The 25,823-nt window shown below is 43.5% G+C and overlaps 1 protein-coding gene across 4 annotated transcripts in view; it reads left to right on the forward strand.

Annotated features, from left to right (window-relative positions):
- The first annotated feature begins 6,553 nt into the window (after positions 1-6,553).
- Positions 6,554-25,823, forward strand: part of ALKBH3 (alkB homolog 3, alpha-ketoglutarate dependent dioxygenase) — a 38,796-nt gene continuing 19,526 nt past the window's right edge. The window contains exons 1-10 of one of the 4 annotated variants that reach the window (XM_075927520.2): positions 6,561-6,850; positions 8,292-8,357; positions 9,106-9,181; positions 9,654-9,774; positions 12,570-12,682; positions 14,485-14,519; positions 16,987-17,034; positions 17,270-17,373; positions 19,371-19,459; positions 22,625-22,834. In XM_075927520.2, coding sequence (XP_075783635.2) covers positions 9,702-9,774; positions 12,570-12,682; positions 14,485-14,519; positions 16,987-17,034; positions 17,270-17,373; positions 19,371-19,459; positions 22,625-22,834 — 672 coding nt within the window. In that variant the 5' untranslated portion in view covers positions 6,561-6,850; positions 8,292-8,357; positions 9,106-9,181; positions 9,654-9,701. Of the gene's footprint in view, positions 6,851-8,291; positions 8,358-9,105; positions 9,182-9,653; positions 9,775-12,569; positions 12,683-14,484; positions 14,520-16,986; positions 17,035-17,269; positions 17,374-19,370; positions 19,460-22,624; positions 22,839-25,823 lie in introns of all 4 variants that reach the window. The other 3 variants (XM_075927521.2, XM_075927518.2, XM_075927519.2) reach the window with 3 other exon arrangements.

The raw sequence follows: 25,823 nt of genomic DNA on the forward strand, positions 1-25,823 counted from the left end.
AGAAGGTTGAGAGGTGTTAGAATTAGCCATGTGTATTCTGTTATTTTAAATTTGTAATTCACTTTGCTCTGCCTGTTTTCACGTGTAAACTGCTTAAATCCTACTGCCTGTACTTAATAAAATCACTTATTTACTATCAAGCCCAGTGTAAATAATTGTTACCCGTGGGAGCAATCAGCATATATATTCTCCCTTTCATTGCTAAAAGGGGCTTACCTAAATAATTCATTTGGGATTCTGATCCCATTTGGGGAGTGGTACCCCTGGAAGCTGAGCCCAAAACTGCATTTTCCTCAAACCTTAAAAGTTTGTGTCTATATTGCTCTATGGGGGGAGGGGGAGACTGGGGTGATCTCAGCTCTGTGCCTTGGCTGGGGGAGAACAGGTGAGTTGACACAGCAGGTCAGCGTGTTGAGAAGCCCCAGAGAACAAAGAAGAATGTGTCAGTGGCTTTGTCGGCAGTCCGGGAAGCACCCCCAAGCGGTCGTCTGTGACTTCACATCATCACACCCGGTATCTTCAACTGTTTGTTAGTACCACTGTCATTTCACAGGCAATAACTGTTTGCCTATTCCTCTGTACTACATCACCCTGGTATTTTATAGTGGACTCTTAATCTGATTCTGAGTGTTTTTTCACAAATGAGAATCCTCTTCTATAACCAATCCATGTATCTTCTCTATCTTCAATGCACAGCTTGCATTCTGGGACACAGGCAGAGATTGATAGAAACACTATTGTGGGGTTGGGCCACAAGCCTATACCTGATGCAGCACTTACTCTTTGGGAGTGTTCTCAGATTTAAGGGCAATTTTTCTTCCGCACCATCTTCAGTGCTGATGCTGGCACAAGATCACCTTCTAGGTCCTCTTCATCTATGGATATTGTCCTCATTGATGCTGGAACATGATCTCCACCTGGATGCCAGTCTCTGGCCAGAGCCATCCTCTGTGTTACCATTACTACCAATTAGGGGTGAGAGGTTTTACCTCCAGCTCCAGTTCTTCTCCCTTCTGAGCTCATAGTCCACTGGACTAGACGGCATTCTAATGCTTTCAGTGAACACCACCTCATCTTCTGCAGGGGGGGGTATGTCTACACTATCCCGCTAGTTCGAACTAGCGGGGTAATGTAGGCATACCGCACTTGCAAATGAAGCCCGGGATTTGAATTTCCCGGGCTTCATTTGCATAAGCGGGGAGCCGCCATTTTTAAAACCCCGCTGGTTCGAACCCCGTGCAGCGCGGCTACACGGGGCACGAACTAGGTAGTTCGAACTAGGCTTCCTAGTTCGAACTACCGTTACTCCTCGGTAGTTCGAACTAGGAAGCCTAGTTCAAACTACCTAGTTGGTGCCCCGTGTAGCTGCGCTGCACTGGGTTCGAACCAGCGGGGTTTTAAAAATGGCGGCTCCCCGCTTATGCAAATGAAGCCCGGGAAATTCAAATCCCGGGCTTCATTTGCAAGTGCGGTATGCCTACATTACCCTCCTAGTTCGAACTAGGGGGGTAGTGTAGGCATACCCGAAGATACTATATCTGAGTCATCGATTCCAATCACGGATGATTACAAAGAACAGCAGGAGCTCATAAAGAGGTTACCTAAATCCAAGAGATATCACAGGTCTCAGAAAAGGAATTGCCTCCCCATGTTCCTTCATCTGCTACCCTTTCACTCCAAAGCGGTCTATTTGACTTCTTAGTTGAAGACAGTGAATCGCTCATGGAGATTTCCTCTCCCTTTGGCAGCAGTTTATTCCTCGTCCTACAGGTTGGATTAGGAAGGTAAATATCTATCAAAAGAATTAACTCCACACCATCATGAATGGTGCCTGATACTATCTGATACTATGAGAACAGATGGCAACTTGCCACATACGTAACTCGATATGCAGATTACGCATATGTGACCAACTCACCGTGGGATCATGTAGCAGCAGTTGAAATCAATTAACTATCCCTCCTGAAATCTGTTGGACATGCTGACTCTCATTTTCAACTCTCCTGTCCTGTCTGAACTGGTGGATGGATTTGACCATAATAAGCTAGAGCTTTGCTCCTACTTTTTCCTCAGTGACTAGTCACAGATGCTTCAATACTTGGGTTCAAGACACATCTGTGAAATTTAAGAACTCAGGGCCTCTGATCACATCAGGATCTCACCATTCACATTAGTATCTGGGAGCATTTGGCTATATGCCTGGCCTGTTTAGTAATTTTTCTTTAGTCATCTCAGTGCAGATTCTCTCAGATAACGCTGGTGATATTTTACCTCATTGAACAGAGAGGGCCAAGTATGACCCCTTTACCAAAATGCATTGGCCTTTGCAATTTTTGCATGAAGAATGGGATATTGCTGAAAGCATATAATTGCTGGTAACTTGTGAAATCCCAGGAGGACTGGCTCAGCAGATCATTCATGAGAGACCACAACAGTCCTTCAGACCCAATGTCATAAAGCCTTTTGACTAAATGGGGCAAATCTGTTCTCCAACCCAATTGATATAATTTTAAAAGGTTTGGATACTCCTTTTGTAAAGGATTCAGTCCATTCCTGGAATCCCAAGTTGGTTCTATTGGAGGTTTGAGGGCTCCTTTTCAAATCATTAGCTGCCTGTTTATTGTCCCATCTACCAAGAAAGATAGTGTTAATAGCTATTACCTCAGCTAGGATGATAACTGAGCTGCAAGCTCTTATGTATGCTAAGAGTCAGTTAAATTTTTTACAAAGATGAGATTGTATGTCCCAAATTTCTAATGAGGGTGGTCTGGGATTTTATTTGAATCAAACTTATCTGCCAACTTTCTTTTTGGAGCCTCATCCTCAGAAAGATAGAGTGCAGCTACATATCTTGGGTATTAGAATAGAAGTAGCTTCTTGTTTGGCTGATCTAAAGGATTTCAGATTGCCTGAACTGTGTTTCATTTGCTGATGGTAACACAGTTTACCTCCCAGTGGGTCTCCTGGATTTCTAGTTGTATTGGTTTGTTAGGACCTGGGTAATGTTCCATTCCTGCACAGAGTGCTAGGGCACTACACAGTGGTTCAGATTAGGGATGTTAAACATTGGTTAATTGAATAGTTGATAAAAATTCATGGGGTTAATCAGTTAGTTGACTATTCTATAGTCCCCGGGCACCCCTGTCCGGGGGGGAGGGATCTGAGCTCCCAGACCCAGCACAAACTGGAACTGAGCCAGGCTGCCTATCCACCTTGCTCCTAATACAATTTAAATGCAGAGCTACAGCGGGGGGTAGATCCAGGACCCAGTACAAGCCAGGATTGAACTGGGCTTCTGGCCAGCCTGCTAAAAAATTTACTGGCGGGGGGAAAGGGGGACAGAGAGGAAATGTGTATAGTTTATAGCATTAACCTATAAGCTTTTGTTTATCAGTTAATCGTCTATACTATTACATCCCTAGTTCAGATGGCTTTAGCAGCTTTCTTGGGCCATGTTCTGGTTTCCAAGATTTACAGGCCTGCTTTATGTTTTTACAGGTCTTTGATTTATGTGTTTGCTGTTCTTTGTACCATCTCCCAAGTCACCATAGATTATGCTCAGTTTGGGGAAGAACTCTTCCTTTCTTGGTTTAGGTGCAAGCTATTATGCACAAACTGCTTGTGAGTCACTTTGAACTGGAACAGATGTGTGATGAATCAAAAACACATTACAGGTCTGTTCTTCATGTCCATTCAATATCCCTGTCCTCCTCCTTTTCTTCATCCCAGTTGCTAGGCACGTTGGCTTCTGATCTGGAACTGATGCAGAGCAATCCCATCCATAGGCTGCTTCCCCATACTCCTCACTTTGTGGGGCTCCAGAACAGCTACCACAACTGTCCTATGGGCAGGATTGTCCCCCATACTGGTGTGAGCCTGTGGCATTCAGCACAAATTTGGTGATTAACTGGGGCACTTGGCATTGGGCAGCTGCTGGGGTCAGACCCTCTTGCATTCATTGCAAAGATGGAAGCTGCAGAGGCCTGCTCCACTCCTCTGCCCATCTTCCAACTATTCACTCTATTTCACCAGCGTGGCAGGAAGTGGAATGCCCCGGACACAGCATTTCTGCTCCTCTCAGTACACATCTTTTGGGGATAGCAGAGCAGAGTGGGATGGGGCTGGGTTCCTCTGCTTCCCCCTGCTGCAATGAAGTAGAGTGATGTGGCTGGGAGATGGGCATCAGAGCAAGCTTCTGGGTTGTTCCAATTCCTGCCCTCTGGCTTCTGTCACGCAACCCCTTCTGCTGACCCACACCAGTGCCCCCATCCAGTAATCCTCTAGGTCCTGTGGATTGTGGAAGGGGTGTAGTGAAGTCTGAGCAGGGGTGGGAAGAGGCAGGATGGGATGAAGTAGGGGTAGAGCTTAGGGACAGGTGGAAGAGTTGCCCAAGGCCCCATACCGCCTTAGGAACAGCCTTGCTGAGACCAGTCAGAGCAGTTACATCTCTTTATTCTTTAAGCAAGCAACACAAGTGAATAGAGGATGAGCATACTGTTCCAACAGCTGTCAGTGGGGAAAAGTTATTCAGTTGTGCATGGACACCTGAAGTAGAATGGACATGTAAACACCTCTCTTTGGACAAGGTGTGGACCAGGTATGTAACTATTTTTATCATCAAAATGTTGCACTAGAATGACTTCTTCTGAGCCTAGTGTATTATCACTGTCAACATGAAAAAGATTCCTTTGTTCTAACCATAAGAGTTTTCTGCAGGCCAATTCTCATCTCTCCTTGTATTAGGGACTGGTCAGTGCTCTATAAATAGGCTTCTAGTCATGCATGTGGCATAATGAAGAATAACAACTCAGTCCTTTCTGCCTCTTCAAAGCATTTTCCAAATGACTGAGTCAGAAGCATAATTTCCCTCTTTGTAAAAGGAGGATAAAGAGACAGAGATGAATAACTTGTTCAGGACTATTGATCATATAAACTTTAAAATGGATGCAAAAAACCCCTTGGCTATGTCTAGACTGGCATGATTTTCCGGAAATGCTTTTAACGGAAAAGTTTTCCGTTAAAAGCATTTTCGGAACACAGCGTCTAGATTGGCATGGACGCTTTTCCGCAAAGCACTTTTTTGCGGAAAAGCGTCCATGGCCAATCTAGACGCGTTTTTCCGCAAAAAAGCCCCGATGGCCATTTTTGCGATCGGGGCTTTTTGACAGAAAACAAATCTGAGCTGTCTCCACAGGCCCTTTTGCGCAAAAGCGACTTTTGCCCGAATGGGAGCAGCATAGCATTTCCGCAAAAAGCACTGATTTCTTGCAATAGGAAGTCAGTGCTTTTGCGGAAATTCAAGTGGCCAGTGTAGACAGCTGGCAAGTTTTTCTGGAAAAACGTGCCTGTCTAGACACAGCCCTTCAGTAGTTCTGGATAGAAGAACTACTTCTAGCTTTGCACTTTTCAAAGGGAGTACTGAGATTGCAAGTCCCTATGCTCACTGCCCTTTGGAAATAATCATTGTTTATGATTCAGCAAAATGAGTGCTGTACAAACAGCAGTAGTTGCCCTGGCTGGACATAGTGAGCCTCCACTATGTATTAGATAAGTAGTTGGTGTAACTTTAGGGTTAGGAGTGGGGGGTACTGGCATCGGGCAAGGTGAGGACAGTTGACCAGTATCGGGCACAGGGTCCTGCCCCTCAGGTTGTAGCCCTAGCTGGCGGGGGGAGGGAGAAGAGGAGGCTGCTCTAAACTCTTCAATTGCCAAAAGGTTTTTTAACATAACTGTGCCTCAGCGCGGGATGAGCAGTTGCAGCCTTTCTCGAAATCTGTTGTAGTGGAATTTGCCCCTTGCCCGAAAAAGATAAGGAACTAGCCTAACAGCAATTAGGGGTCCACTAGCTTGTGAGCAAGAATGAAGCTGTATTTCACATTTTCTAACTTGTGACAGGCACAAGCAGGCAGAAATAGCTATGAGAAAGTAAAAAACCGCACATAGGCATAAGATAAGAGTACCCCTCCCCAGTTACTGGAATGTCACTCGTGAACGTTAGAAATAATGTATTGCTGTGCTTTAACCAATGAAATATAAAAGCCAATCAAACTGTTATTCATGTATCCGATAGAGGGCTATGCATAGAGCGGCATGGGGTCGCTCCTCGCTAGTTTTTGCTGTAAAGCTCGAGAGGACGACCATCAGCGCTGATTAATAAAGGTCTGGTAAATCCTCCTTCGGGCATCCCTGTCATTCTGTTACACCGGTTTGAGTCCGGTTCGGTTACACTGTTCCCCGCCTCCTTTTCTAGTACTAGGGCCCGTGGCCTGGACTTACAATTAGGAATCCTAACAGTGATGGCGCCAGGGCCAATGATGGTTTTAGTCACTATGTTGTCCCCAAAATGCAACAACTCCAGTTCTCCCCTAACGAGACAAAGACCCTGGTTGGTCCGAGCCCTCTTCTCTTGCTCCCCCTATTAACTCAGCCAGCTGCTCCCGGCTCTGGTCAGCTCCCCGGGCGGGAACTGCTGCGCTGGGGGGGCCGCCGCTAGATCCCTGCACGGGCCGTTCAGCCGCTCGCGGCCGGGCCGAGCGCAAGTAAAGGGGGGGGGGGGCAGCGGAGTTTGGTTTGTTTAGTCTCCGGGAAGACAAGGAGGCGCCCGGAGCCGCCGCGCTCCGGCTGGACCCGCACTCGCCGGCCGCCTTAGCCCGGGGCGGGGCCGAGCTGCCCCCGCTGAAAGCCGGGCCCGGGGCGGGGCGGAAGCGGAGCCAGGCAGCGCGGAGGAAGCGGCAGCGCTGGGCACGGTCGGGTCTGCCCGCGGGGAGCCGTCAAACCCCGAAGGGAGCAGACGCGCGGGGGGGGCCGCCCCCAACCAGGCCTCGGCACCCTGCGCAGACTGAGCCCCCGAGTAAGTCACGGGCCCCATGCAGGCGCTTCTCTGCTCCCCCCCCCCACACCTCCCCTCATACTCCTGCCCCGTTCCCCTCCGCACCTGCCCGCAGTCTCCTCTGCCGCTTTACACCCTCCCCACAGGGGAACCAGAACTTGGGGCAGTGGGGTGCAGTAGCACCCCTCCCCCCCGGGCTTGCAGTGGTATCCGTCATAGACAGAGCTTTGTTTTCTTCAATGGCTTTCTGCACCTCTATTCTAAAAAAACCTGTTCCAGTGCACCATCCATGCGTGCTAACACAACCTTTCACCGGCTCCTCCCTCTTTTGGCCCCTTCATGCACAGACACACACCCATACATTTCCCCTTTACCCCCCAGGCGCACATCTGCTTCTCCTTTACAACATTTCTCCACCTACCTTCACTTCTACCTGCCAGCACATGCTCAAATTTCCCTCCTCTGCTGCCTTCTGTCCATGCAAACCTTTCTCTCCCTCCTCCCCCCCCCCCCCCCCATGGACAGTTGTACCCACTTAGCTTCTCTGCTCTGAGTACTCTATAGTGCAGGTAGGGTAAGTTAAGTAAAACTTAAAGGTGTGGTTAAACATGGGCACAGCCCTGCCTTTTCTTGGTTTGTTTTTATTTACCATACTTTTTTCAAACCTCCCCCCCCCCCTTTCTTTTTCCTCTCTAAGAAGGTGCTCTAGTTAGTGCCGCAACATGGGTGTCCTTAAACAAGGCAGTGCTAAGTAACATCTGCAAGGGTAGCATAAATTCAGTTGATAGGATATTCTGACACAACCAGCAAGTTTGTAAAATGTACCAATCTAAAGAAAGACTTTCATGGCCACATGTTTGAAACAGGTGCTTGATTCTGTCTAGTGAAGGGATGGAATGTCTGGACACGTATAGTACAATACTCCCAAAATCCCTCCTTGAGTCACTTCCTGTAGAGTTTATAGATAGAAAGCAGAACTAGGCTAAGAGTGTAAGAAAAGGAATAAATAGTGAGGAAGGAAGTCAGAATTACTGAGGTCTGCATGGGCAAGGTTTTTTGGGAGGCCGCACTTTTCTGTGGAGAGAGGTGCAGCGTTTGGGATAGAGGCTGAGTGTAGAAAGGAGCTCAGGGTAGGGGACTTGTCAAAGAGTTTGTGGGGCCCATTGCGGCACACTGACAGCAGGGCCTGGCACTGGTGGATGCTCTAGTTTAAATTAATCCCAGTTGAGGAGTTAGAGTCCAGCCCGGGCAGCACAAGTCGTTCCCTAGATATATTCCACAACACCTCTAGATTTAAGAAAATTTCAATGGGTGTCTATTTCAGTCTCATCTGCCATGCTTTTACTGTTCACTATGACATCATTATACACTACGGTAAAACTTCCAATAGAAGCCACCAGCATCTATTAGTACAAATGGTCTGAGACCCCAGGCTTGTATTAGAGATCTGTTTATTTGACAGATCTTGCATCTATTAAAACCTCTGGTCAGTACTCCCGGTGTCTAACAGAGTAAAAGAATATTGAAGGTAAATATTTTCATTTTGGAGTTTATTGTACGATTTTCTGTGTCTTGAGACCATTTTCAATACAGTTGAAGGTGATTGTGTCAACTCCATGTTTCAGTGAGCTGGTGTAAGTTTACCTCGTGTGAAACCCAGAGGTCCCTCTCCCCTGTTTCTGTCTCTGACATGTTACAAGACATGGGGAGGTGGAAGGAATTCTCTTAATGGAGCAGGATTTCTCTTCCCCTCACTCTGACGAGGGCATCCCCCTAAGTAGGGATGATCCCAGACATGGAATCTCTTCTGCTTAGCCAGGGCATCCTCTCTGTGGGGCAAGCTCCCAGTGTAGGACAGGGTCTGTTGCAAGCAGGAGCTGCTGCCAGCCCCACTCCTGGGGAGGAGGTTTCATTGCTGGCTCTGTAGCCAGCTCCCTGGGAGCAGGGCTGACACGCCCTGCCAGTTTTGCTCCTGGGGAGCCAGCCAGGGACAGGGACTACTGCGTCCACCACAGACAGGGGCTGCTCTGGCAGTCCCAGCGGGGCTGGAGCAGCCCCCAACCTGGGGCAGGTGGGGAGCTGCTCAATTCCCTACTGGTTAACCAGAACCTGTAAGCCTCACTCATTAAGGCTAATTCAGAGTCCCTACTAATTCAGAGTCTGGAAGGAAGTTGTGACTTACAGGTGGAGGGGTGCAGAGGGTTTGGATGATGACCTGGGGCAGGGCGTGGGGGTGCCAGAGACAGGCTCTGGCTGGGAGGTACTTGTCTTGGCAGTTCCCGGGCAGCAGTCCTGCAGGATCCCAAGGCAGACTCCCTGCTGCTCAAAACGGCTGGCTGCTCTCTGCTCCAGGTAGGGATGTAAAAGATATACCCAAACATTATCCATGTAACTCATCAAAGTTCTATCAGTTACACGGTTAAACGTTTTAGGGGATGTTGGGGGAAGGGAGGGTCCTGAAGGGGGTCCCCCGCAATCCCAGGCTCTTGGGCCACCTGTTGCCAGTGTGCTCCCGGTCTCCAGCTCTGCCACCACTGCAGGCTCCTGGCTGTTGGCAGGGTCCCGAAAGCTGGCCTCCTTCCTGAGGTCCCGGCTGCCAGCCCCACCACCAACCAATTCCTAGCCATTGGCCCCATTGCCATAGGCTGTTGGTCGCCGATCCTGCCAATGAGGACTTACAACATAAGCACTGTGGATAAGGCGAATGATGAAGTCCATAATGTGCAATGGCCCATCTCACTAGAAAAGTATTTCCATAAACTGTTGATATTATAGTGCTTTCATCTAAATTGCCTAACCAAATCTTCTTATGTTTGAAACACAGGGGGGAATTAAACCAGTTTTAATGTGCTGAAAGGTGCTATAAAAAAGCATGGAAGATAAAAGGCGAAGAGCCAGAGTACAGGGTGGCTGGGCTGGACCTGTAAAGAGCAGCTCACATTCAGGTAAGATGTTGTGTGTTTCTTTACTTGGTCTTGGTTATGTTAATTTTTGTATCCCATCTTTTAAAAATACTTTAAATTTATTTTTTCCTAATGTTTTATAGAGATATTCTAATCCTGAATGAATTTGATTTCATATGTGATCCTGCATATATCCTGTGTTTCAGATAACCCAGCTGCAATATTGGAGACAGCTGTAATGTATGCCTCATAATTTATACTATAGTTAGCTGAGTTGAGTGCCTGAGGAAATGAATTACATACAGACTTACAGCTCATCTGTGACCCAGATATTTAGTAGTATACGTGGAGCTGACAGGAAGACCTGTGGTTAGGTTGTCTAGTGTTTTGCATTAAAAGCTCCTATTTTTGCTGGCATATAGCGTTGCCACCCTGTAACCATTAAGACTGAAACATTCCATGTTTGTTCTCTGTCTCATACTGATGTATATATCTGTTTCTAAATTTCAGAAAAATTGTTCATCCATTCTGAAAAATAAGTTTGGAAGAACAGGATAGTTTTGCCAGTGTTACATTTTTCCTAGCTATTTATTTAAGGAGCTCTAGTAATTTCATGCTATTTTGAACAAAAGCTTGAAATTTGGTAAGGTAGTGGTTTTATGGTGAGAGATGGGCTTTTTTGCTACCCCTGTAGAAATTTACTGAGATTTGCAGACTTAGAAGCAAGAGAGAGTCTCCATTTGTATACGTAGGGCTTGTTATAGATTTTCTTTTTAAAATCTCTCTACATTCTGTCTGCATTGAGCCTTCTCTCGACCGTTACTGAGTCTCGTGCATATTAAGCATAGACCTAACAATCCCACCTTGTTTCAGCAGCAGCAAAATACAGTTTGGTGTAAGAGAAGATGTACAGGAGAAGATCTTCCACTGATTAGTGTCTTTCACAGTCATTATCAAGAAAATTCTTGTATTACTGTCTTAGAATTCAGGTCCCCAATAGGGTAGACTCAAGTCTACTTCAGAGCCACTTTGCCTTTTAAAATGGTGTGCGAAATCTGTGTTTGACAGTGGTCTCCTTAGGTGCTGTCCATACTCCTCTCCAGAGCCAGAAATAGAACCCAGTATGCCTGATTCACAGTATAGGTTGAACCTCTGTAGTCCAGTGCCCTAGGGACCTGACTGGTGCTGAACCAGAGAATTTGCTGAACCATGAAAGGTAACTATTGTCTAGCAGCATTACCAATGCTTGCACTGCTTATTGGGCTCCTAGAAGGTAAATTAGGGGTAAATTAGAGCTAAAAAACAGCACAGAACACTGAGAGCCAGGACAGGTGTTTATAAATAAACTTAATGGGACTGTGGGAAACTTGGCCACATCCATGATAAGTGGACATCCGACTAAATAAAATCATGCTGACCACGGATGTTGTCAGACTATAGTGTACCAGACTAGAGAGGTTCAACCTATATTCTCCTATATTCTTAGGTTTTAAAACTAAACAAAACAAAATACCACCATCACCAATTGTAGAAGTCATTCCAGTATATTGTCTCCCACTAATGGTCAACTCATATGGAGGATCGCAGCTTATGAATGAGCTGTCATTCATGCTCAAATTTGACATTTTACACTTAAGTTTGAATAAAGACTCTAATTACCTTACCCATTACAAAGATAGCGTCCCCAATTATCACCTCTAATACCATTAGCTCACAGACATTTACCTCCCCCCCTTTTCTGTTCTGAAATTTGATTTGTTCTTTTCATATGTGTTCATTTTTTTAAATTGTATCCTTTGGTATATATGGTTGTGACAGTTTTCTTCCACTATTTGATCTGATGAAGTGGGTCTCGCCCACGAAAGCTCATCACCTATTAAACCATCTTGTTAGTCTGTAAAGTGCTACATAGTCCTGTTTTTTGTTTCAGCTTATTACCAGTTACTCTTATTGCCCAAATTGCAATGGTCTGTTCTGGGTATCCTGGGATCCAGTTTTACTGATGGCAGATAGCAAAGTGGGAGAGCTCCATATGTTTCTATGTGATAATGTGGGAGCATGTGCACTTCTGTGGACCCATTCAGACAGAAAAGTATGGGAGGTGTAATTTGATTTGTAAAAATCTACAGTATCAAAGTGACACCTCCCTTGCTGTGCTATTTTAACTTGCCCACAGAATGAGATTTTACTACATTATGCTCCCAGACTGTGACAGAATTCTCTCTGAAAATGATTGGTTTTTTTAAATGTAGAAAATTGCACACAAAAAGCTGTTAAAAGAATATTGTAAGCTCAAGAGCTCAGAAGATAGGAAATGCTGGAATTAAAGTTGTCTATACAATCTCAGTTCAGCCCCCTTACGTATAGATGTTTTGCGTGTGCAATACATACATTTCCTAAATATTTTTGAGTAGAACCATAATATTCCCTGAAGCCACTTCCCCACTCTCCTATTTTCAGCATCATAGAGAAGATGAGCTCCTTTATGGAAAACTTCTCCTACCTTTACCTTTCCTAATGTAGTCTAATGTAGTCAATGACTGTCGTGATTTTAAATGATTCACTTTTACCAGTTGGATTGAAACAATTTTTATTTAATTCATTTTCTATATTAGTTAAAAATTATCCTGTCTTCTTAGATTGTAGGGCTTTAATAATTATTTAAAACACACCTGACTATTCCCTTGCTATTTTTTTAAAACCTTGACCTAAAGGAGAAATCTTTGAAAACTGAACAGGGATTCTGTTTGTTATTCCTTACAGAAATATTGGGTTTTCCAGGTAGTGATATGTTAATTTCACTGGTTTGCTTGAGCCTGTTCTTTTCTTTGCCTTAGCTTCTGGAACTTCTGCAGCCAGGAACCTTGTATCTACGGGCACTAGTCAGACCTGGATGAGACGAGAGCAGCTTCCATCTGAAAGACAATTTGTGTTTAAAGAACCAGCAGAGGTAAAAATGTAGATAGGTGTCCTGTCATCTCATCTTTTTTGTTGATGAGTAAAAGAACCCCAGACTCCTCCTGCCCCAGTCCAGAGCCTGTACCCAAACTCCATCCCCTACCCAAACGCTCTCCCAGAGCCTTAAGCAGGTGGGAGGAAGGGACCTGTACCTGTACTAGGCGCCACCAACATTTCTGTAAGGCTGTCCCTACAAATACATGGCTATGCAGGGCACCACAACATTTGGGGCATCAAATTGCCTCAGATTTTGTGTTGCCTTGTGCAGCTGCATGCTGTGTATGGGAATGGCTCAAGCAGCTAGTCCCATCCCCTGGCTAGCTGCCCCGTGGGCTGCACCTAACAGGGCCATCCTAGGGGGTGCAGGACCACAGACCTTCTCCACTCTGCCCACACTCCACCTCAGTCCCGCCCCTGCTCTGCCTTCTGCCCTTATTAGTGGGATAGAATCATAGAATCATAGAATAATAGGACTGGAAGGGACCTCGAGAGGTCATCGAGTCCAGCCCCCCGCCCTCAAGGCAGGATCAAGCTCCGTCTACACCATCCCTGACAGATGTCTATCTAACCTGTTCTTAAATATCTCCAGAGAGGGAGATTCCACCACCTCCCTTGGCAATTTATTCCAATATTTGACCACCCTGACAGTTAGGAATTTTTTCCTAATGTCCAATCTAAACCTCCCCTGCTGCACTTTAAGCCCATTACTCCTTGTCCTGTCCTCAGAAACCAAGAGGAACAAATTTTCGCCTTCCTCCTTGTCACAAGGAGGAAGGGATGCTCACCTTTGCACTAACTGCCAGCAGTAGGGAGAAGCAGAGTGACCCAGCCCCAACAAACTTCCAGCTGTGTTGCTTTACTTACTGGTGTCGGTGAGTGCAGAGGAGATGATCCACCCTTTCCAAGCCCTCTCCCCCAAGCGATGCTGTTGGGGAAGCAGAGTGGGCTAGGGCTGGATCACTCTGTTTCCCACCACTGCTGGTGAGTGCAGGGGCAGGCCCAATTCCAGCTGCCCCCCTCCCCACAGCTCCTGCCCCCATAGTCCTCATTGTGTCTTCCCCGTCTGCTTCCTGTGGGAGGCTCTGTTAGGGCACCAAAACATCTCAGGACATCCCTGCTGCTACCCCTGATAGCAGGAGCATGTACACGGCACACAGTGAAACCAGAAGGTAGAAAGCATCCACAAACAAAAACAAAAATTAGCACTTGTTCCTTTCTGTTGCAGTGATATAGATTAAACTAATTGTGGCTTGCACATGAGACAATCATCCCAAGCTATGCAGGAGGTTTTAGACTAGTAACTCTTGCTGCCCAGTCTCTTTCTTTTTTTCTGGAGAATTGTTGTTTTGACTGGAGAATTGTTCCAGAGAGTTGCTTCTGATTTTCAGTCTGTAAAGACAGGGAAAAGGATTGTCCCGTCTCATTTGGTGACCAGTAGATATGTGGGCAAACCATTTCTCCTCTAGCTAGCCCTACCTGCTGTAATTAGCAGACGATTCCAACAAAGTACCAGCTACTGCTGGGTGTTTCAGAGTGATATTGTCAGCATTTCAAAACTGGCAGAGAATATATCTCTGTGGTGTTTAATATTTCAGTACTGAGCATCAGACAGGTGTTGAATTCCGAAGTTCATTCTCCTGGCGGCGAGGCTGGGATTGATATCCAAGCTCCTGTGAAGGCTTTAGTATCTTTTCTGCACAGCCACCATAAGACTAGAAAATCAGCCCTTTGTATTGCTGAAACATGTCAATCTATTGGTGTACTTACTTGTCTGGTTTTCTTGATTCCTGTCAGGTGGAACGCAATGCTCCAGAGCCCAGAATCATAGAGTGAGTAGAAAGCTGGTTTCCCTACCTTCACTGTGTTACTTTCACCTTCCCCCAGCCTATGGTGGGATGGACTAGATAGGTCTTCTAATTGCTATGCCTGTGTAAAGAATTTTCAATTTAGAATATAGTGTCCAGACTCCTCAATATTATATTCAGTAAAGTCCAAATCTTCTTCTTTTGTTTTAATTGCTTTATTAAGTTTGCACAAACAAGAAGGGAAGAACAGCAGGGTTTTGCAACATAAGCAGTCAGTTTTATAAAATGATTTGGATCTGTGCATAGGTGATAGGATCAACACACACAGTTTTCCCCATCCTCTTCATTATTTTGACAGGACAGTGTTGTTTCTATGATTCAGGTTTGTAACAGAGATATGATATTGGGTTAGCTGTATTGGAAGGTTTGTAAGCCAAAACTAAAGTGTGTGAGGGTGAGGGGACATATGGAGGGCAGTCACTAGACTCTTATTTCTGTTTTTTATTCAGAACAGGAGCCGAATCAAATAAACTGTTATGTATGTTTTTAATACTTCGGTCAGTGTGTTAATAGTGGACATGGAAGTGAGATCCCTAGATTTAAAACCCTTTGTTAACTTCCCAACAAAGTTAAGTTACTGTATATGTATTGTCAACCCTCCCTTGATAAGATATTTATCTGGAATGATCCCCAATTGAAACTGTTTTGGAAGTTGCAACCTGAAATCCCAAACATGTTGATGTAAGTGCAAATCTAGATTCAGTCAAAAATCAAGGCTATATCTGTCCCATATTTAGTGCCAGTAGCAGGGATGGTAGAGCAAATGCTATTTACAGTGAGGGTTGAAGTAACAATTAGTAGGTTTCAAAGTCAGATTGATAGTGGGACTGTGTATTCAAGGTCCACAGGCCATTGAGGGTCTCTTACAGTGTGACATGGAGAGCTCATTCCCAGGATGTGTTTCTTCCTTGTGTATCTTCATGTGTGATCTTTACAGACTTTGGAATGGAGATTTATTTGAGGTCAGAAGAGAGTCCTTAATGGGCAATTCCTCTGAGTTAATTTGTACAGATAACTCAAATATACTATGGCAGTCATTAAATATTTTTCAAAAGTTGTAAATACAGTATTTCCTTGTTTGGAATTTTATATCTATATTCAAGTACTAGACCAGATGGGTAATGGTTAGAAGGCTACAATCCAGGTGAGGGACCCAGGTGCCCAGCATTGATGTGGTTGGGGAAATAGTTACACTTACTGTACTCTTATTGTGGGAAGTGCTGAGAGTTTTCCATTATGATTTGCTGAGAAATCATTGCTCTAGGATGCTATTAAATAGCATTTTACTAGAGAAACTTAGAGAAGCAGAGAAAGCAGTTGTCCTTTCAGTCTATTTATTAAATCTTCACAGTTCTCATTTTGGAGTTGGTGATAGAATAATAACAAGAAAGGAAAGAAAATACAGTTGTATACAGAGAACTTAAAAAATATAAAATTTTTAGAAACGTATTGAAAGTCCACTGGCCTGTACAGAATTGCACTGATCATTTTGGATTACTGCTTTGGCAGTCCTCATAAATACCCCATGATGTGCAATCCACAGTTCATTTAATATCTCTTTTCTCACTATTATATAGGCTATCCTCTGTGGGCATGCAAATGTGCACAGTGCTATACAGTAAATAATTGTGAAGCACAAATAGGAGTTTCTGCCTCTAAGATTGTACATTTAAAGCAGGAGTGTGATGTAGTCGATAGTGCAGAACACTGAATCTGTAGCCTTGGGCAAGTCACTTTAACTCTCAGTACTTCATTTTCTCTCTTGTAAAAAGAGGATGCATACATACCTCATAGGCAGCATAATTAACAATCTACACTTTTAAATTATTGGACAGAAGTGATGTAGAAGTGCAGAGTAGACAGATAGCTTCACTTCCCAGCAATGTAGCTGGTAGCTGATAGAACAAATATTTTATTTCATGTGGCAGCTAAAATGTTGTTTTCAAATCTGTAGCTTGGTTTATATATGGCACATAGCACATCATGATTATTTATTTTGCTAGGCTAGGTAAAATGAGGACAACTGCCTTCTAACTGAAGCTCCTGACTATGGTCTCTTCAGCATGAGTCAGACAGTGTGTGTGTCTATATTATGTATTTGGAAGGGGGATAGGGCCTATTAGACTGTTTTCCTTTAGCTCCCTGCCATCCTCCCTCTCTGCTTTTCTCTGGAATGTGTAAACTGCAGTGAATATTTGCCCAGAATGGAGGCTCCCATAAGCAGTGTGAGGTGAGCTGTGAGGATACAGCGTGTTGCCTCCACAACATTCCCGGCTTCTGCTGGATTCCTTCTCCCTATGTTCCACTGCCCTTAGGCCTCTTTTCTTAATCTGGATTTGCTTGTGACTGGACCATGCATAGTCATGGCATATGTTTTAAACATTTATTGTATTTCATCCACCTGATGGCTGTTTTCTATCCATATCCTCAGTGAACAAGGTCTGTATGAGATTAGCACATCACCAACAGGAATATCTCGGTAAGTGGATTTTTTTAAAGCACCTTGGTTGTTATTGAGTAAGGAAATAGCCTGGGATTTTAGCGATGCAGAGGATGGTTCTGACAGGAATGTTGTTTCTTCCATGCTGCCTTGTGTAAGATGGTGCTAGAAAGGGGATTCTGAACCCTTGACAATGGAGTATTTAATAAAAAGTCAGGTATATACATGGTATACATTTCCTTCTTCTTTACAATCTATACTTTTTCTGCACTAGGGTTCATTTGGTTCCTGGCTTCGTTGACTCAAAACAAGCAGACTGGATGTTTGAACAACTCCTCCAAGAGATCCCCTGGAGGCAGAGAACTCACCTCAGGCAAGGTAAATGTGTGGTAGTTCTTAATGTGTGACTCCTAGGACAAAATCCTTACTCTTGCTTTAATTTCCTATCACCTTGACTGTTAGAACTCCCTTGTCTTTTCCCTCCCAAGTCTCAGTTTTCCAGAGTCACAGACAGACGGTGTTATGGCTGAGTTATTACATATTTAAAGAGTAGGGATGTAAAATGCTGTTTTAAAAGTTAACCGGTTAAATATTATGTTTAACTGGTTACCCGGGATGTCACGGGCAGCGGGCCCTGCTGAGTAGGAACAGGTCCCTGCCTGTAGAGCATTGAGCCCAGCTGGGCCCACTGTGGGCAGAGGTGCTGTTCCATTCTAGCCAGGTAACTAGTTAACCCTTTACATCCCTACTAAAGAGGCATATTTATATCATCCTATGGTCAAACAATCCTGTGATGCCCCATTAATTTCAGATCAAAGTGAAAATTGCCCTTTGTTTGAAAAACAGGTTGTGACTGTGAAGCATGATGCTCCCCTGCTCCCAGTTTTCTGTCTAATTCTTTTCTTAGTCTTTCTGCTCTGCTGTTCTGCTCTGTCCCTTCAAACAGTCTCACTGTTGATGTTGCTGGAGTCTTCTCTGTAGTCCCTGCTATCTGGAGCTGCTCCTTTCTCTCCTCACATCATCTCTTGTTTAAAATCTCGGTTGTAAATAATTCTTTTCTGCCTTACCTTTGCTTGTTACATTTTCTTTTTTCTGCTTTCATTCTGTTTCATGTAATTCTGTAAGCATGTTGGTTGCAATTGGTTAGACTGCAGAGCACAGCCTTATTTTAGACTGGGGCAGTTCTGTGTGCTGTAAGCATGTGAAATGCCTGTTATTCCAGTTGTGTTCACTGGGAGGCACACACTGGGAGTTATTTCTTAGCAGCTGTTGAGGGTATAATGTTGTGTGGCAGGTATAGAACAGGCCTGGAGAACCCTGGTCCTAGTTCTGCCAAGCACTCCAGTGATTCTGAACAAACTTGTTCAAAGCCTGCATTTGAGTGAGGTATATTAAAGGGAGAGCAGAACAGTAACACTTACAGATCAAACATGTGAAGTAACCACTAAGCTAATTCTGCCACAAAGTTGAAGGTACTGTAAATACTTTGATCCTGTTTTAGTATCATACCAAGTACTATGAGTGTTTGGTAAAATGTTTTAATTCAGCCCTGCTGCACACAACTTACATAGTATTTCCCTATTGCGCCATCCTTTTCAATAAACATTCCATAAAACTGATGCTAATGTTGTGAGCAGCATTTCAACATTTAAACAAACAAAGCAACTTAGGGCTACAAGTAAAGCTTTAGGTTGGCCTTACTAGCTATATCTCACCCCAGTGTGCCTACCCGTTTCAGCACAGAGGATGAGAAATTTTGTGTAGTTGTAAGACCTCTACAAAGCATGGTCCCCACACAGAGACCAATCAGAATTTCAGGCCTATTTGTGAATCTGCTTATTTCATTGAGTACCACTTAGACTCTTCAGGTTAGGGATATGAAAGGTTAACTGGTAAGCATCACTCTTACGAGGTGATGCTTACTGGTTCTGGTTAACTGGTGGGGGCTGGAGCAGCTCCCCACCTGCTGCAGGTTAGGGGCTGCTTCAGTCCCGAAGGGGGCCTAGTGTGGACTAGATGGGCTGCTCCGTCATCTGGAACAACCCCTGGGGCGGTCCCGGCCCACAGGCACTGCCCCTGCCTGTGACACACACAGACCCGCCATGGACAGGTCCAGGCTAGCCAGCCTCTGCCTGTGGCAGGGGGGGCCACTGGTTAAACACCATGTATAACTGTTTAAACAATTCAACAGGCTTTTGCATCCCTACTCATGTAGGATTAAGCACTTTTTAGGGGATACCTTTTAATTTTGGGTGAGAGGGTTATTGCTTCTAGATCATCACTTGCAAAAAGCTTCTTTACAGGCTTGCAATTTCACCTCTTTGCTTCCTAACCCACTGGTATCTGATTTGTAAAGTTTTTCTATTCTTTCTTAGATCTGTCTTACAAGGAGCCCAGACTTACTTCCTGGTATGGGGAACTTCCTTACACTTACTCCAGGTTAACAATGCAGCCAAATCCTACCGTACGTATTAATATATGATGGCTTTTTCCTTGTAGATTGCAGTAATAACAATTTTTTAAAAGTCCGGTAGACGTTGCCACCATGATCGGACCAGTTTGGTGATCACCAGAGGTGAATGGTCTATATGCTTGTTGTATGGAGTTTCATTACTTGTGGATTTATTCAGACTTGCAATTGAGCACTTTGATGAAGAACCTTTCCTTTGTGGCTGGGGATTGGTAATCACCACTCCTGAGTTCTATTCAAAGTTCTGCTTTTGGGTCGCTATCTGACCTTGGACAAATCTCTTAACTTCTCTGTGTGCCTCAAAGATAATATAACATTATTGGTGATGATAATAGGTAAACTCTCTCTCTTTAAGAAACTTTCAAATAAACACATTTTGATTGTTCTTTAAGCAGAATTCAAGCATATTCTTGGGGGGTGTGTGTGTGTGTGTAATGAGATTAGCATATTAGACCTGTTCAGCAAGATCAGACTGTACCATATAATTTCCCACGCTATTTTACAAGTGTCAGAAGCCTTGCTAAGTGACTTGTTGATTTTTTTTTTGTTCATGTTCTGTCAGCCTCTTGCCCATTTGGATAGTATCTGAACTTTGCTTTGTTTAGAATTTCCATGGCAATAGACTCCTATGTTTTAAGCCATAAATTAAAAATAACTAGTGAAAACTAGATTACATGAGAGAGTCCCTTCTGTTGAGTCCCAAATATTTTTGCTGCTGCCAGGGAAAGTTTTATGTCTGAACAAATCAGAATTTAAGGGAAATGGGATTTTGCACACAGTGCTTGAGAAAAACAATTCTTGTAGTCACGGTAATGCTCTAGGAAAGGCTATGTAATTTAAGATGGAAAAATAAAACAGCCTGTAGGTTGGGATGTGTTCAGTTGCATAGTGTTTTATTAATTTTTTTTCTAGAAAATGGAGGAGTCAGGATGGCTTTGGAGGTTAGTAATGCCATATGGAACCTTTCACCTGCAGAATGATTGTTCAAATCCAGCTCAGAATAACTTAGCAGTGAAAGGTATTACCAGTTGGTAGGGGGATGTGGCCCATATGAAATGAGTTGTTGATTTCAGTCCAGTTCAGGGTGTACATGTGCGGATCACAATTGCCATTCACTGGGCCCTATTTTGTCCTTATCATGAAAGAGGCTCATGGTTAAATTGGTCACACAGTTTGTAAGGATGAGAGGCTAGCTTAAGTCTGTCCCTTCTCGTTAGAGACGAGGCAAGGTGGTGGTTTAGTACCAAGAAAACTTGCCTACTTCTCTCTGTGATGTACTTCTACGGAAAGGCAAAGACCCTCAGTCTTCAGAACTCAGTCTGACTCTCTCTTTCTCCTTTCTTTTCCTGACTCCTTTGCAGCTGGGGATTTCACTGGTGTGAAGGAATGCCCGGTGGCATGAAGTCTGCCTAGCTCTGGCCGTCCCTGGCACTGGCAGAACAGTACCACTATTACCCATGTATCTTAAAGTAGCCTCAGTATCCAGGTCGAGGGATACATGTTATAGCATAGCTAGCCACATCTGAGTATCAGGCCCTGAATGTTTGATCGGTAGCAGAAGTATTGTGCCTTTTTTTTTAAGAAAAAATGTGGGGATAATAAGGAACTTGAAACCCTCCCAAGTGCAATAAAGTGCTTATGGTTATATGAATCACAGTATTAGAAAAATGTTTCCTCGTGAACAGTGAAGTATTTGGTAACTTGGTTACCTTTCGTAACAAGAGGACTTTAATTATGGCTCATTTACAGTGGAGTTCTTATTGAATCATATGTTCACATTTCTACCTGATGAGGTTGCTAGAGAAAAAATTGACAGAGTGAAAACCAAAGAAATCCAGTAATGATCAAGCAGTTACTAGAAAGTGGTGCTGGTTGTTTCTCATGAGCCCGCTCCTGTTAGCTTTTCATGATCCTCACAACCTGTTATCCTGGAGAGCCAATGTTTTTTCCTTCTGGCAGTGTTAAATGTGACACTTCAGTGCAATAATATCCCTGAATTACAAGCTATTTTCGTACATAATCATTCATATGACACCTAAATATTGAGGTGGTCATTAATTAGAAATATGTAGGCGAGATAAGAATTCTGTGATTAGGTTCCAGTGCCATGGCCAGTAGACAACCAGAGCCTTGGTGAGCATGGAAGGAGGCAATGTGGTCTTGTAATTAGAAAAGGAGACTGGGAAATGAGACTCCTGAGTTGTAGTCTGTTCTTTGCCACTGATGCACTTTGCAACCTTGTTCCTTAACCCCATGTACCTCAATGTCTCCACTCAGATAATGAGGGTAATGGTTTTGACATCTCTCACATTCAGGCTTGAAATTTGGTTACTAGCTGAAAGCACTGAGATCCTCAAATGAAAAGCATGATATAAGCATGTAAAATCATTTTAAATATCTATGACACAGAATTACTACAGACTGACTGATGGCACAGAAATATGTTAACAATACAATGGCACTAGGTCGTGGAAACAGAGCCACTTATTTGTTGAATCACTGGCTAGCATAGACTATTGGAACATTAAAATCAAAAGACAAGATGATGTGTTGGACTCATTAAGCAGTATTATTAGAGCGGGGAATGCAGGGACACAGCATGGCAATGCTATGCTAGTACTCACCATTTACTTCCAGTGAACAGCTGCAGGCTTCATGTGCCATTAATCTACAGCTTCCTGTTGCTGGGATATATTACATTTCAGTGTTCTTTAGCCACTCTCTCCGTTAACAGCCATAATGTTCACACATGGGCTGCTTAAGTGTATTCCATTCTCCCAGTTAACCAGTAGGGTTGGAAAAGCAACATTGCTATGAGAGGCTAAGAGGCTATGAGAGACAGACCGGCAGCCATGGCCTTGGGGTTGAAATAGCAATGACTCAGTGCTAACATGACCACAAAGAGTAGAAGGACTGCATTGATGCTGCACTGAGAACATGTATTAAAAGTTATGGGGAGGAGCATGGGATCAGTAGGATTCATATTTATTATGCAAAAATATTGAGGGCCTTGTACCCCTTCCAATGCCAGTAATTTTTGCGTTAGCTTCCCGTCTCTGATACTCTGAAACTTTTCCCGTTCTGTACTAGCACTTCCTCTGTTGGTCTACACCACCTCCCACTGTTCTCACTCTGATCACTTTGCTGTATTAATTGCAGTGGCATCCTCTGCTAACCATGTTGAAAGAGCACATCAAAAAGGCCACCGGTCACACCTTCAATTCTCTGCTCTGCAATCTGTACCGGAACGAGAAGGACAGCGTTGACTGGCACAGTGATGATGAGCCATCATTAGGGAGAAACCCTGTCATTGCCTCACTCAGTTTTGGTGCCACCCGGATCTTTGAGATGAGGAAGAAGCCCCCACCTGTGAGTATGTTCTGACTTCTCCTCCTTCTCATCTTCTCAGGTCTTAGGATCTAGATAGCAGTGTGAGGTTCCCATCACTAGTAATATGTTGGAAAGCAGATACACTGTCCTTTTTTTGGGGAGCTTGCATTTCACAGTAACATGTCTCACTCAAAATTACTCCAACACACATCAAAAGCTGTATACATAAATACAGGGATCACTTCACCTTTTCTGAAATGCAGCCACTTCTGAATTGGAATGTTGTAGTTGTCTAACAATGCACAGGAACATTTCAGTACAGTGAAATTACATGTTGAGGATTCCTGCAACCATGGTAAAGATCTTCCAAGTTCACTAGAGCAGCGGTTCTCAACCTTTCTATTTCAGGAGTCTGATTTGTCTTTGTGTACCTCAAGTTTCACCTTACTTAAAAAAAATACTTGCTTACAAGAATCAAACATTAAAATACAGAAAGTGTCACAGTATGCTATTAATGAAAAAATGGTTACTTTCTCATTTTTACCATATAATTATAAAATAAATCAAATGGAATATAAATAGTGCATTTACATTTCAGTGGCTAGTATATAGAGCAGTATGTCATTGTCTGTACAAAATTTTAGTTTGTAACTTTGGTAGTGTTTTTTATATAGCACTAGGCAAATATCTAAAGGAGTTGATGTACCCCCTGGAAGATTTCTGCATAGCCTCAGAGGTATTCAAAATCCTAAATGAGAACTACTGAACTAGAGCTATGTCAGGTGTATCCTCTGCAAGAAATGGGAATATAAAATTAGAAGGGAGCTCTTACAGGATAAATACACATTTGCTGAACTACCAATTTTGTCACCAGTTCAGTAGTGCCTAATTACAAGCTATTTTCATACATAATCATTGATATGACATTGAGGTGGTTACTTAATTAGAAATCTGTAGGATAGATAAGAATGCTATGAATAAGTTCCAATTGTGGGGTAAAACACAACTCCAGTGGAGATCCAATACATAAAAGATCTATTGTCATTGACTGCCCCGTTTCTGGTACATGAGTTAGTAGTGAGAGATAGTGGACTGGGGGCGAGAAGGAGGAGAGCATTTTCTTTTCTTTCTATGGGATGCCATACTGCCACCTCAAACCTCTTAAATTAAGCAGCACCTTTTGGCCAGGGCATTACTTGGATGGGTGCCTACTTGGGCTTCCCCTGATTCTGCAGGAAGTGGTATTGATGATTAAGTAGGTAACACTCTTCCATCTGAGTCAACGCTGACCCAGTTGTATTGGGAGTGCTGTGCTTTACAGAAGGGCTGACTCATTAGTTGCAAAAATGAGGTCTTGACCATTTGTGGTCATAAAAGATTCCATGGTAAAAGTAATGGATCATTCCAGTATCCTAACCTGTCTTTGGCTTTGGGTAGTTATATTCTGCCTCCGTATTCCTCTCTGCCTGTCCTCTAACTGTTATCTGCTATTATTGTGTGATGTTAAATTGCTTCTGCATTTTGGTGGTGGGTGGAGGAGTTTTATATAATTTGCTGTCTTGGAATAAATTGATGCAGAAAGTAATGTACAAAACTACTAAATTATCCAAAGAACCTCTTCTTGTACTAAGTACAGAGGCTATTAAATGCTGCACTTTGCTAGTCTATGTGGATCATTTTGTTGCACACAAACAAGTTCACAACTGGTAAATTACATGAGTTACATTTCATACTAATTTTCCCCTCATCTCTTCCTTAGTTCAATATTTCACTGTTTCCAGAACAGAAGTGGTCCCCCACACCAGTAAACTGCATCAGTGGCTGTATTCGTGTGTACTATTCTGATGATAAAGTCCTTTGGGAACCTTTAGTTGGTGGTAGGATTAATTCCTAGATGCAGCAATATTTCTTTAGGGTCAGGGTTTAGTGAAGATTACTGAAATTCAGTGTAAACTATGAAGTTTTTCCTTAAATGTGAAAGAAGAAACCTAAATGTATATAGCCTTTGGGCATGCCTTCTATTCATTCTCTGCTTTCCAGCTTCTGGAAATTGGTTCACTGTGGGAAAAGCAGGGAATTCCACCCACTCCATACAAGTTTGACTGCTTTCTTTAACTTGATAGGACAATTTTTATATAATGAAATGTGGAGCAAAGGATAGATATATCCTTGAGGGCCCCCTCATTTCTTTCCTCAATGTCCCTGCCCCAAGCCTCCTGAATCTTAGTTTGTAAATGAAGAATGTTCCTTTGCTTTGAAGCTGTGACATTCCTGGCAACATTTGTTGCTGGAAAAAATCAGAACTGTTTACATCTTAAAAGCAGATAAGTGTCTTTCTAACACCCTCTGCTTTTTTCTGTTCCTTCTCAATATAACTGCTTATGATCTGCTGTGGAGCTTTTCTGGCATGGTGATGGTCTAGTCAGGCCAGGGATTTTGAGTGGTATAGAGGTTCTTAGAAAGGTTGGAGCCAGAATATAAACTTTGTAATAAAAGAACATTCTTCTGTCTCTCTGTTATAGTGTTTGCATCAGTGAATGCTAGAGTTAAGATTACAAAGGAGTTCTTCACAATAATTCCTTTGTTTCAGCAAGGCATAGTGTTCCACACTTGATCTCAGCTTAAACGTCAATACTTGTGGAAAATTTCAGAGAATCAGTTCAACTGACTTGTGTATGAAACAAAGACAGTTTTCCAGATGTAAAAAGGCGACTTTAATTTGCATGCACGTAACTGAAAAATAGCTTGAAGGTGTAAGAGTCAACCTCTGCTAGAGAAGTAGTATCAGGCCAAGTTAGGAGGAGAAAGATTTGGGAGCAGGGCTGCCGAGGAGGGGAGTTAAATAAACAATGCTGTAGGAAAGCTTTCTTTTTGTTCATTTGGGATTAAGAAGAATACCATGCATAGCATACAGCACTGTAGAATGCTGGGTCTGTTCTGCCTTGATAATATGTCTTGTGTTAGAATATGTTCTTCACATGCTGATGGGAGACTTTATTGTGGGAGGCTGATGGTATTGTGTCGGTTG

This window comes from Pelodiscus sinensis, chromosome 5 (assembly GCF_052426305.1).
Source record: "Pelodiscus sinensis isolate ZL-2025 chromosome 5, ASM5242630v1, whole genome shotgun sequence".
NCBI classification, from domain to species: domain Eukaryota; kingdom Metazoa; phylum Chordata; order Testudines; family Trionychidae; genus Pelodiscus; species Pelodiscus sinensis.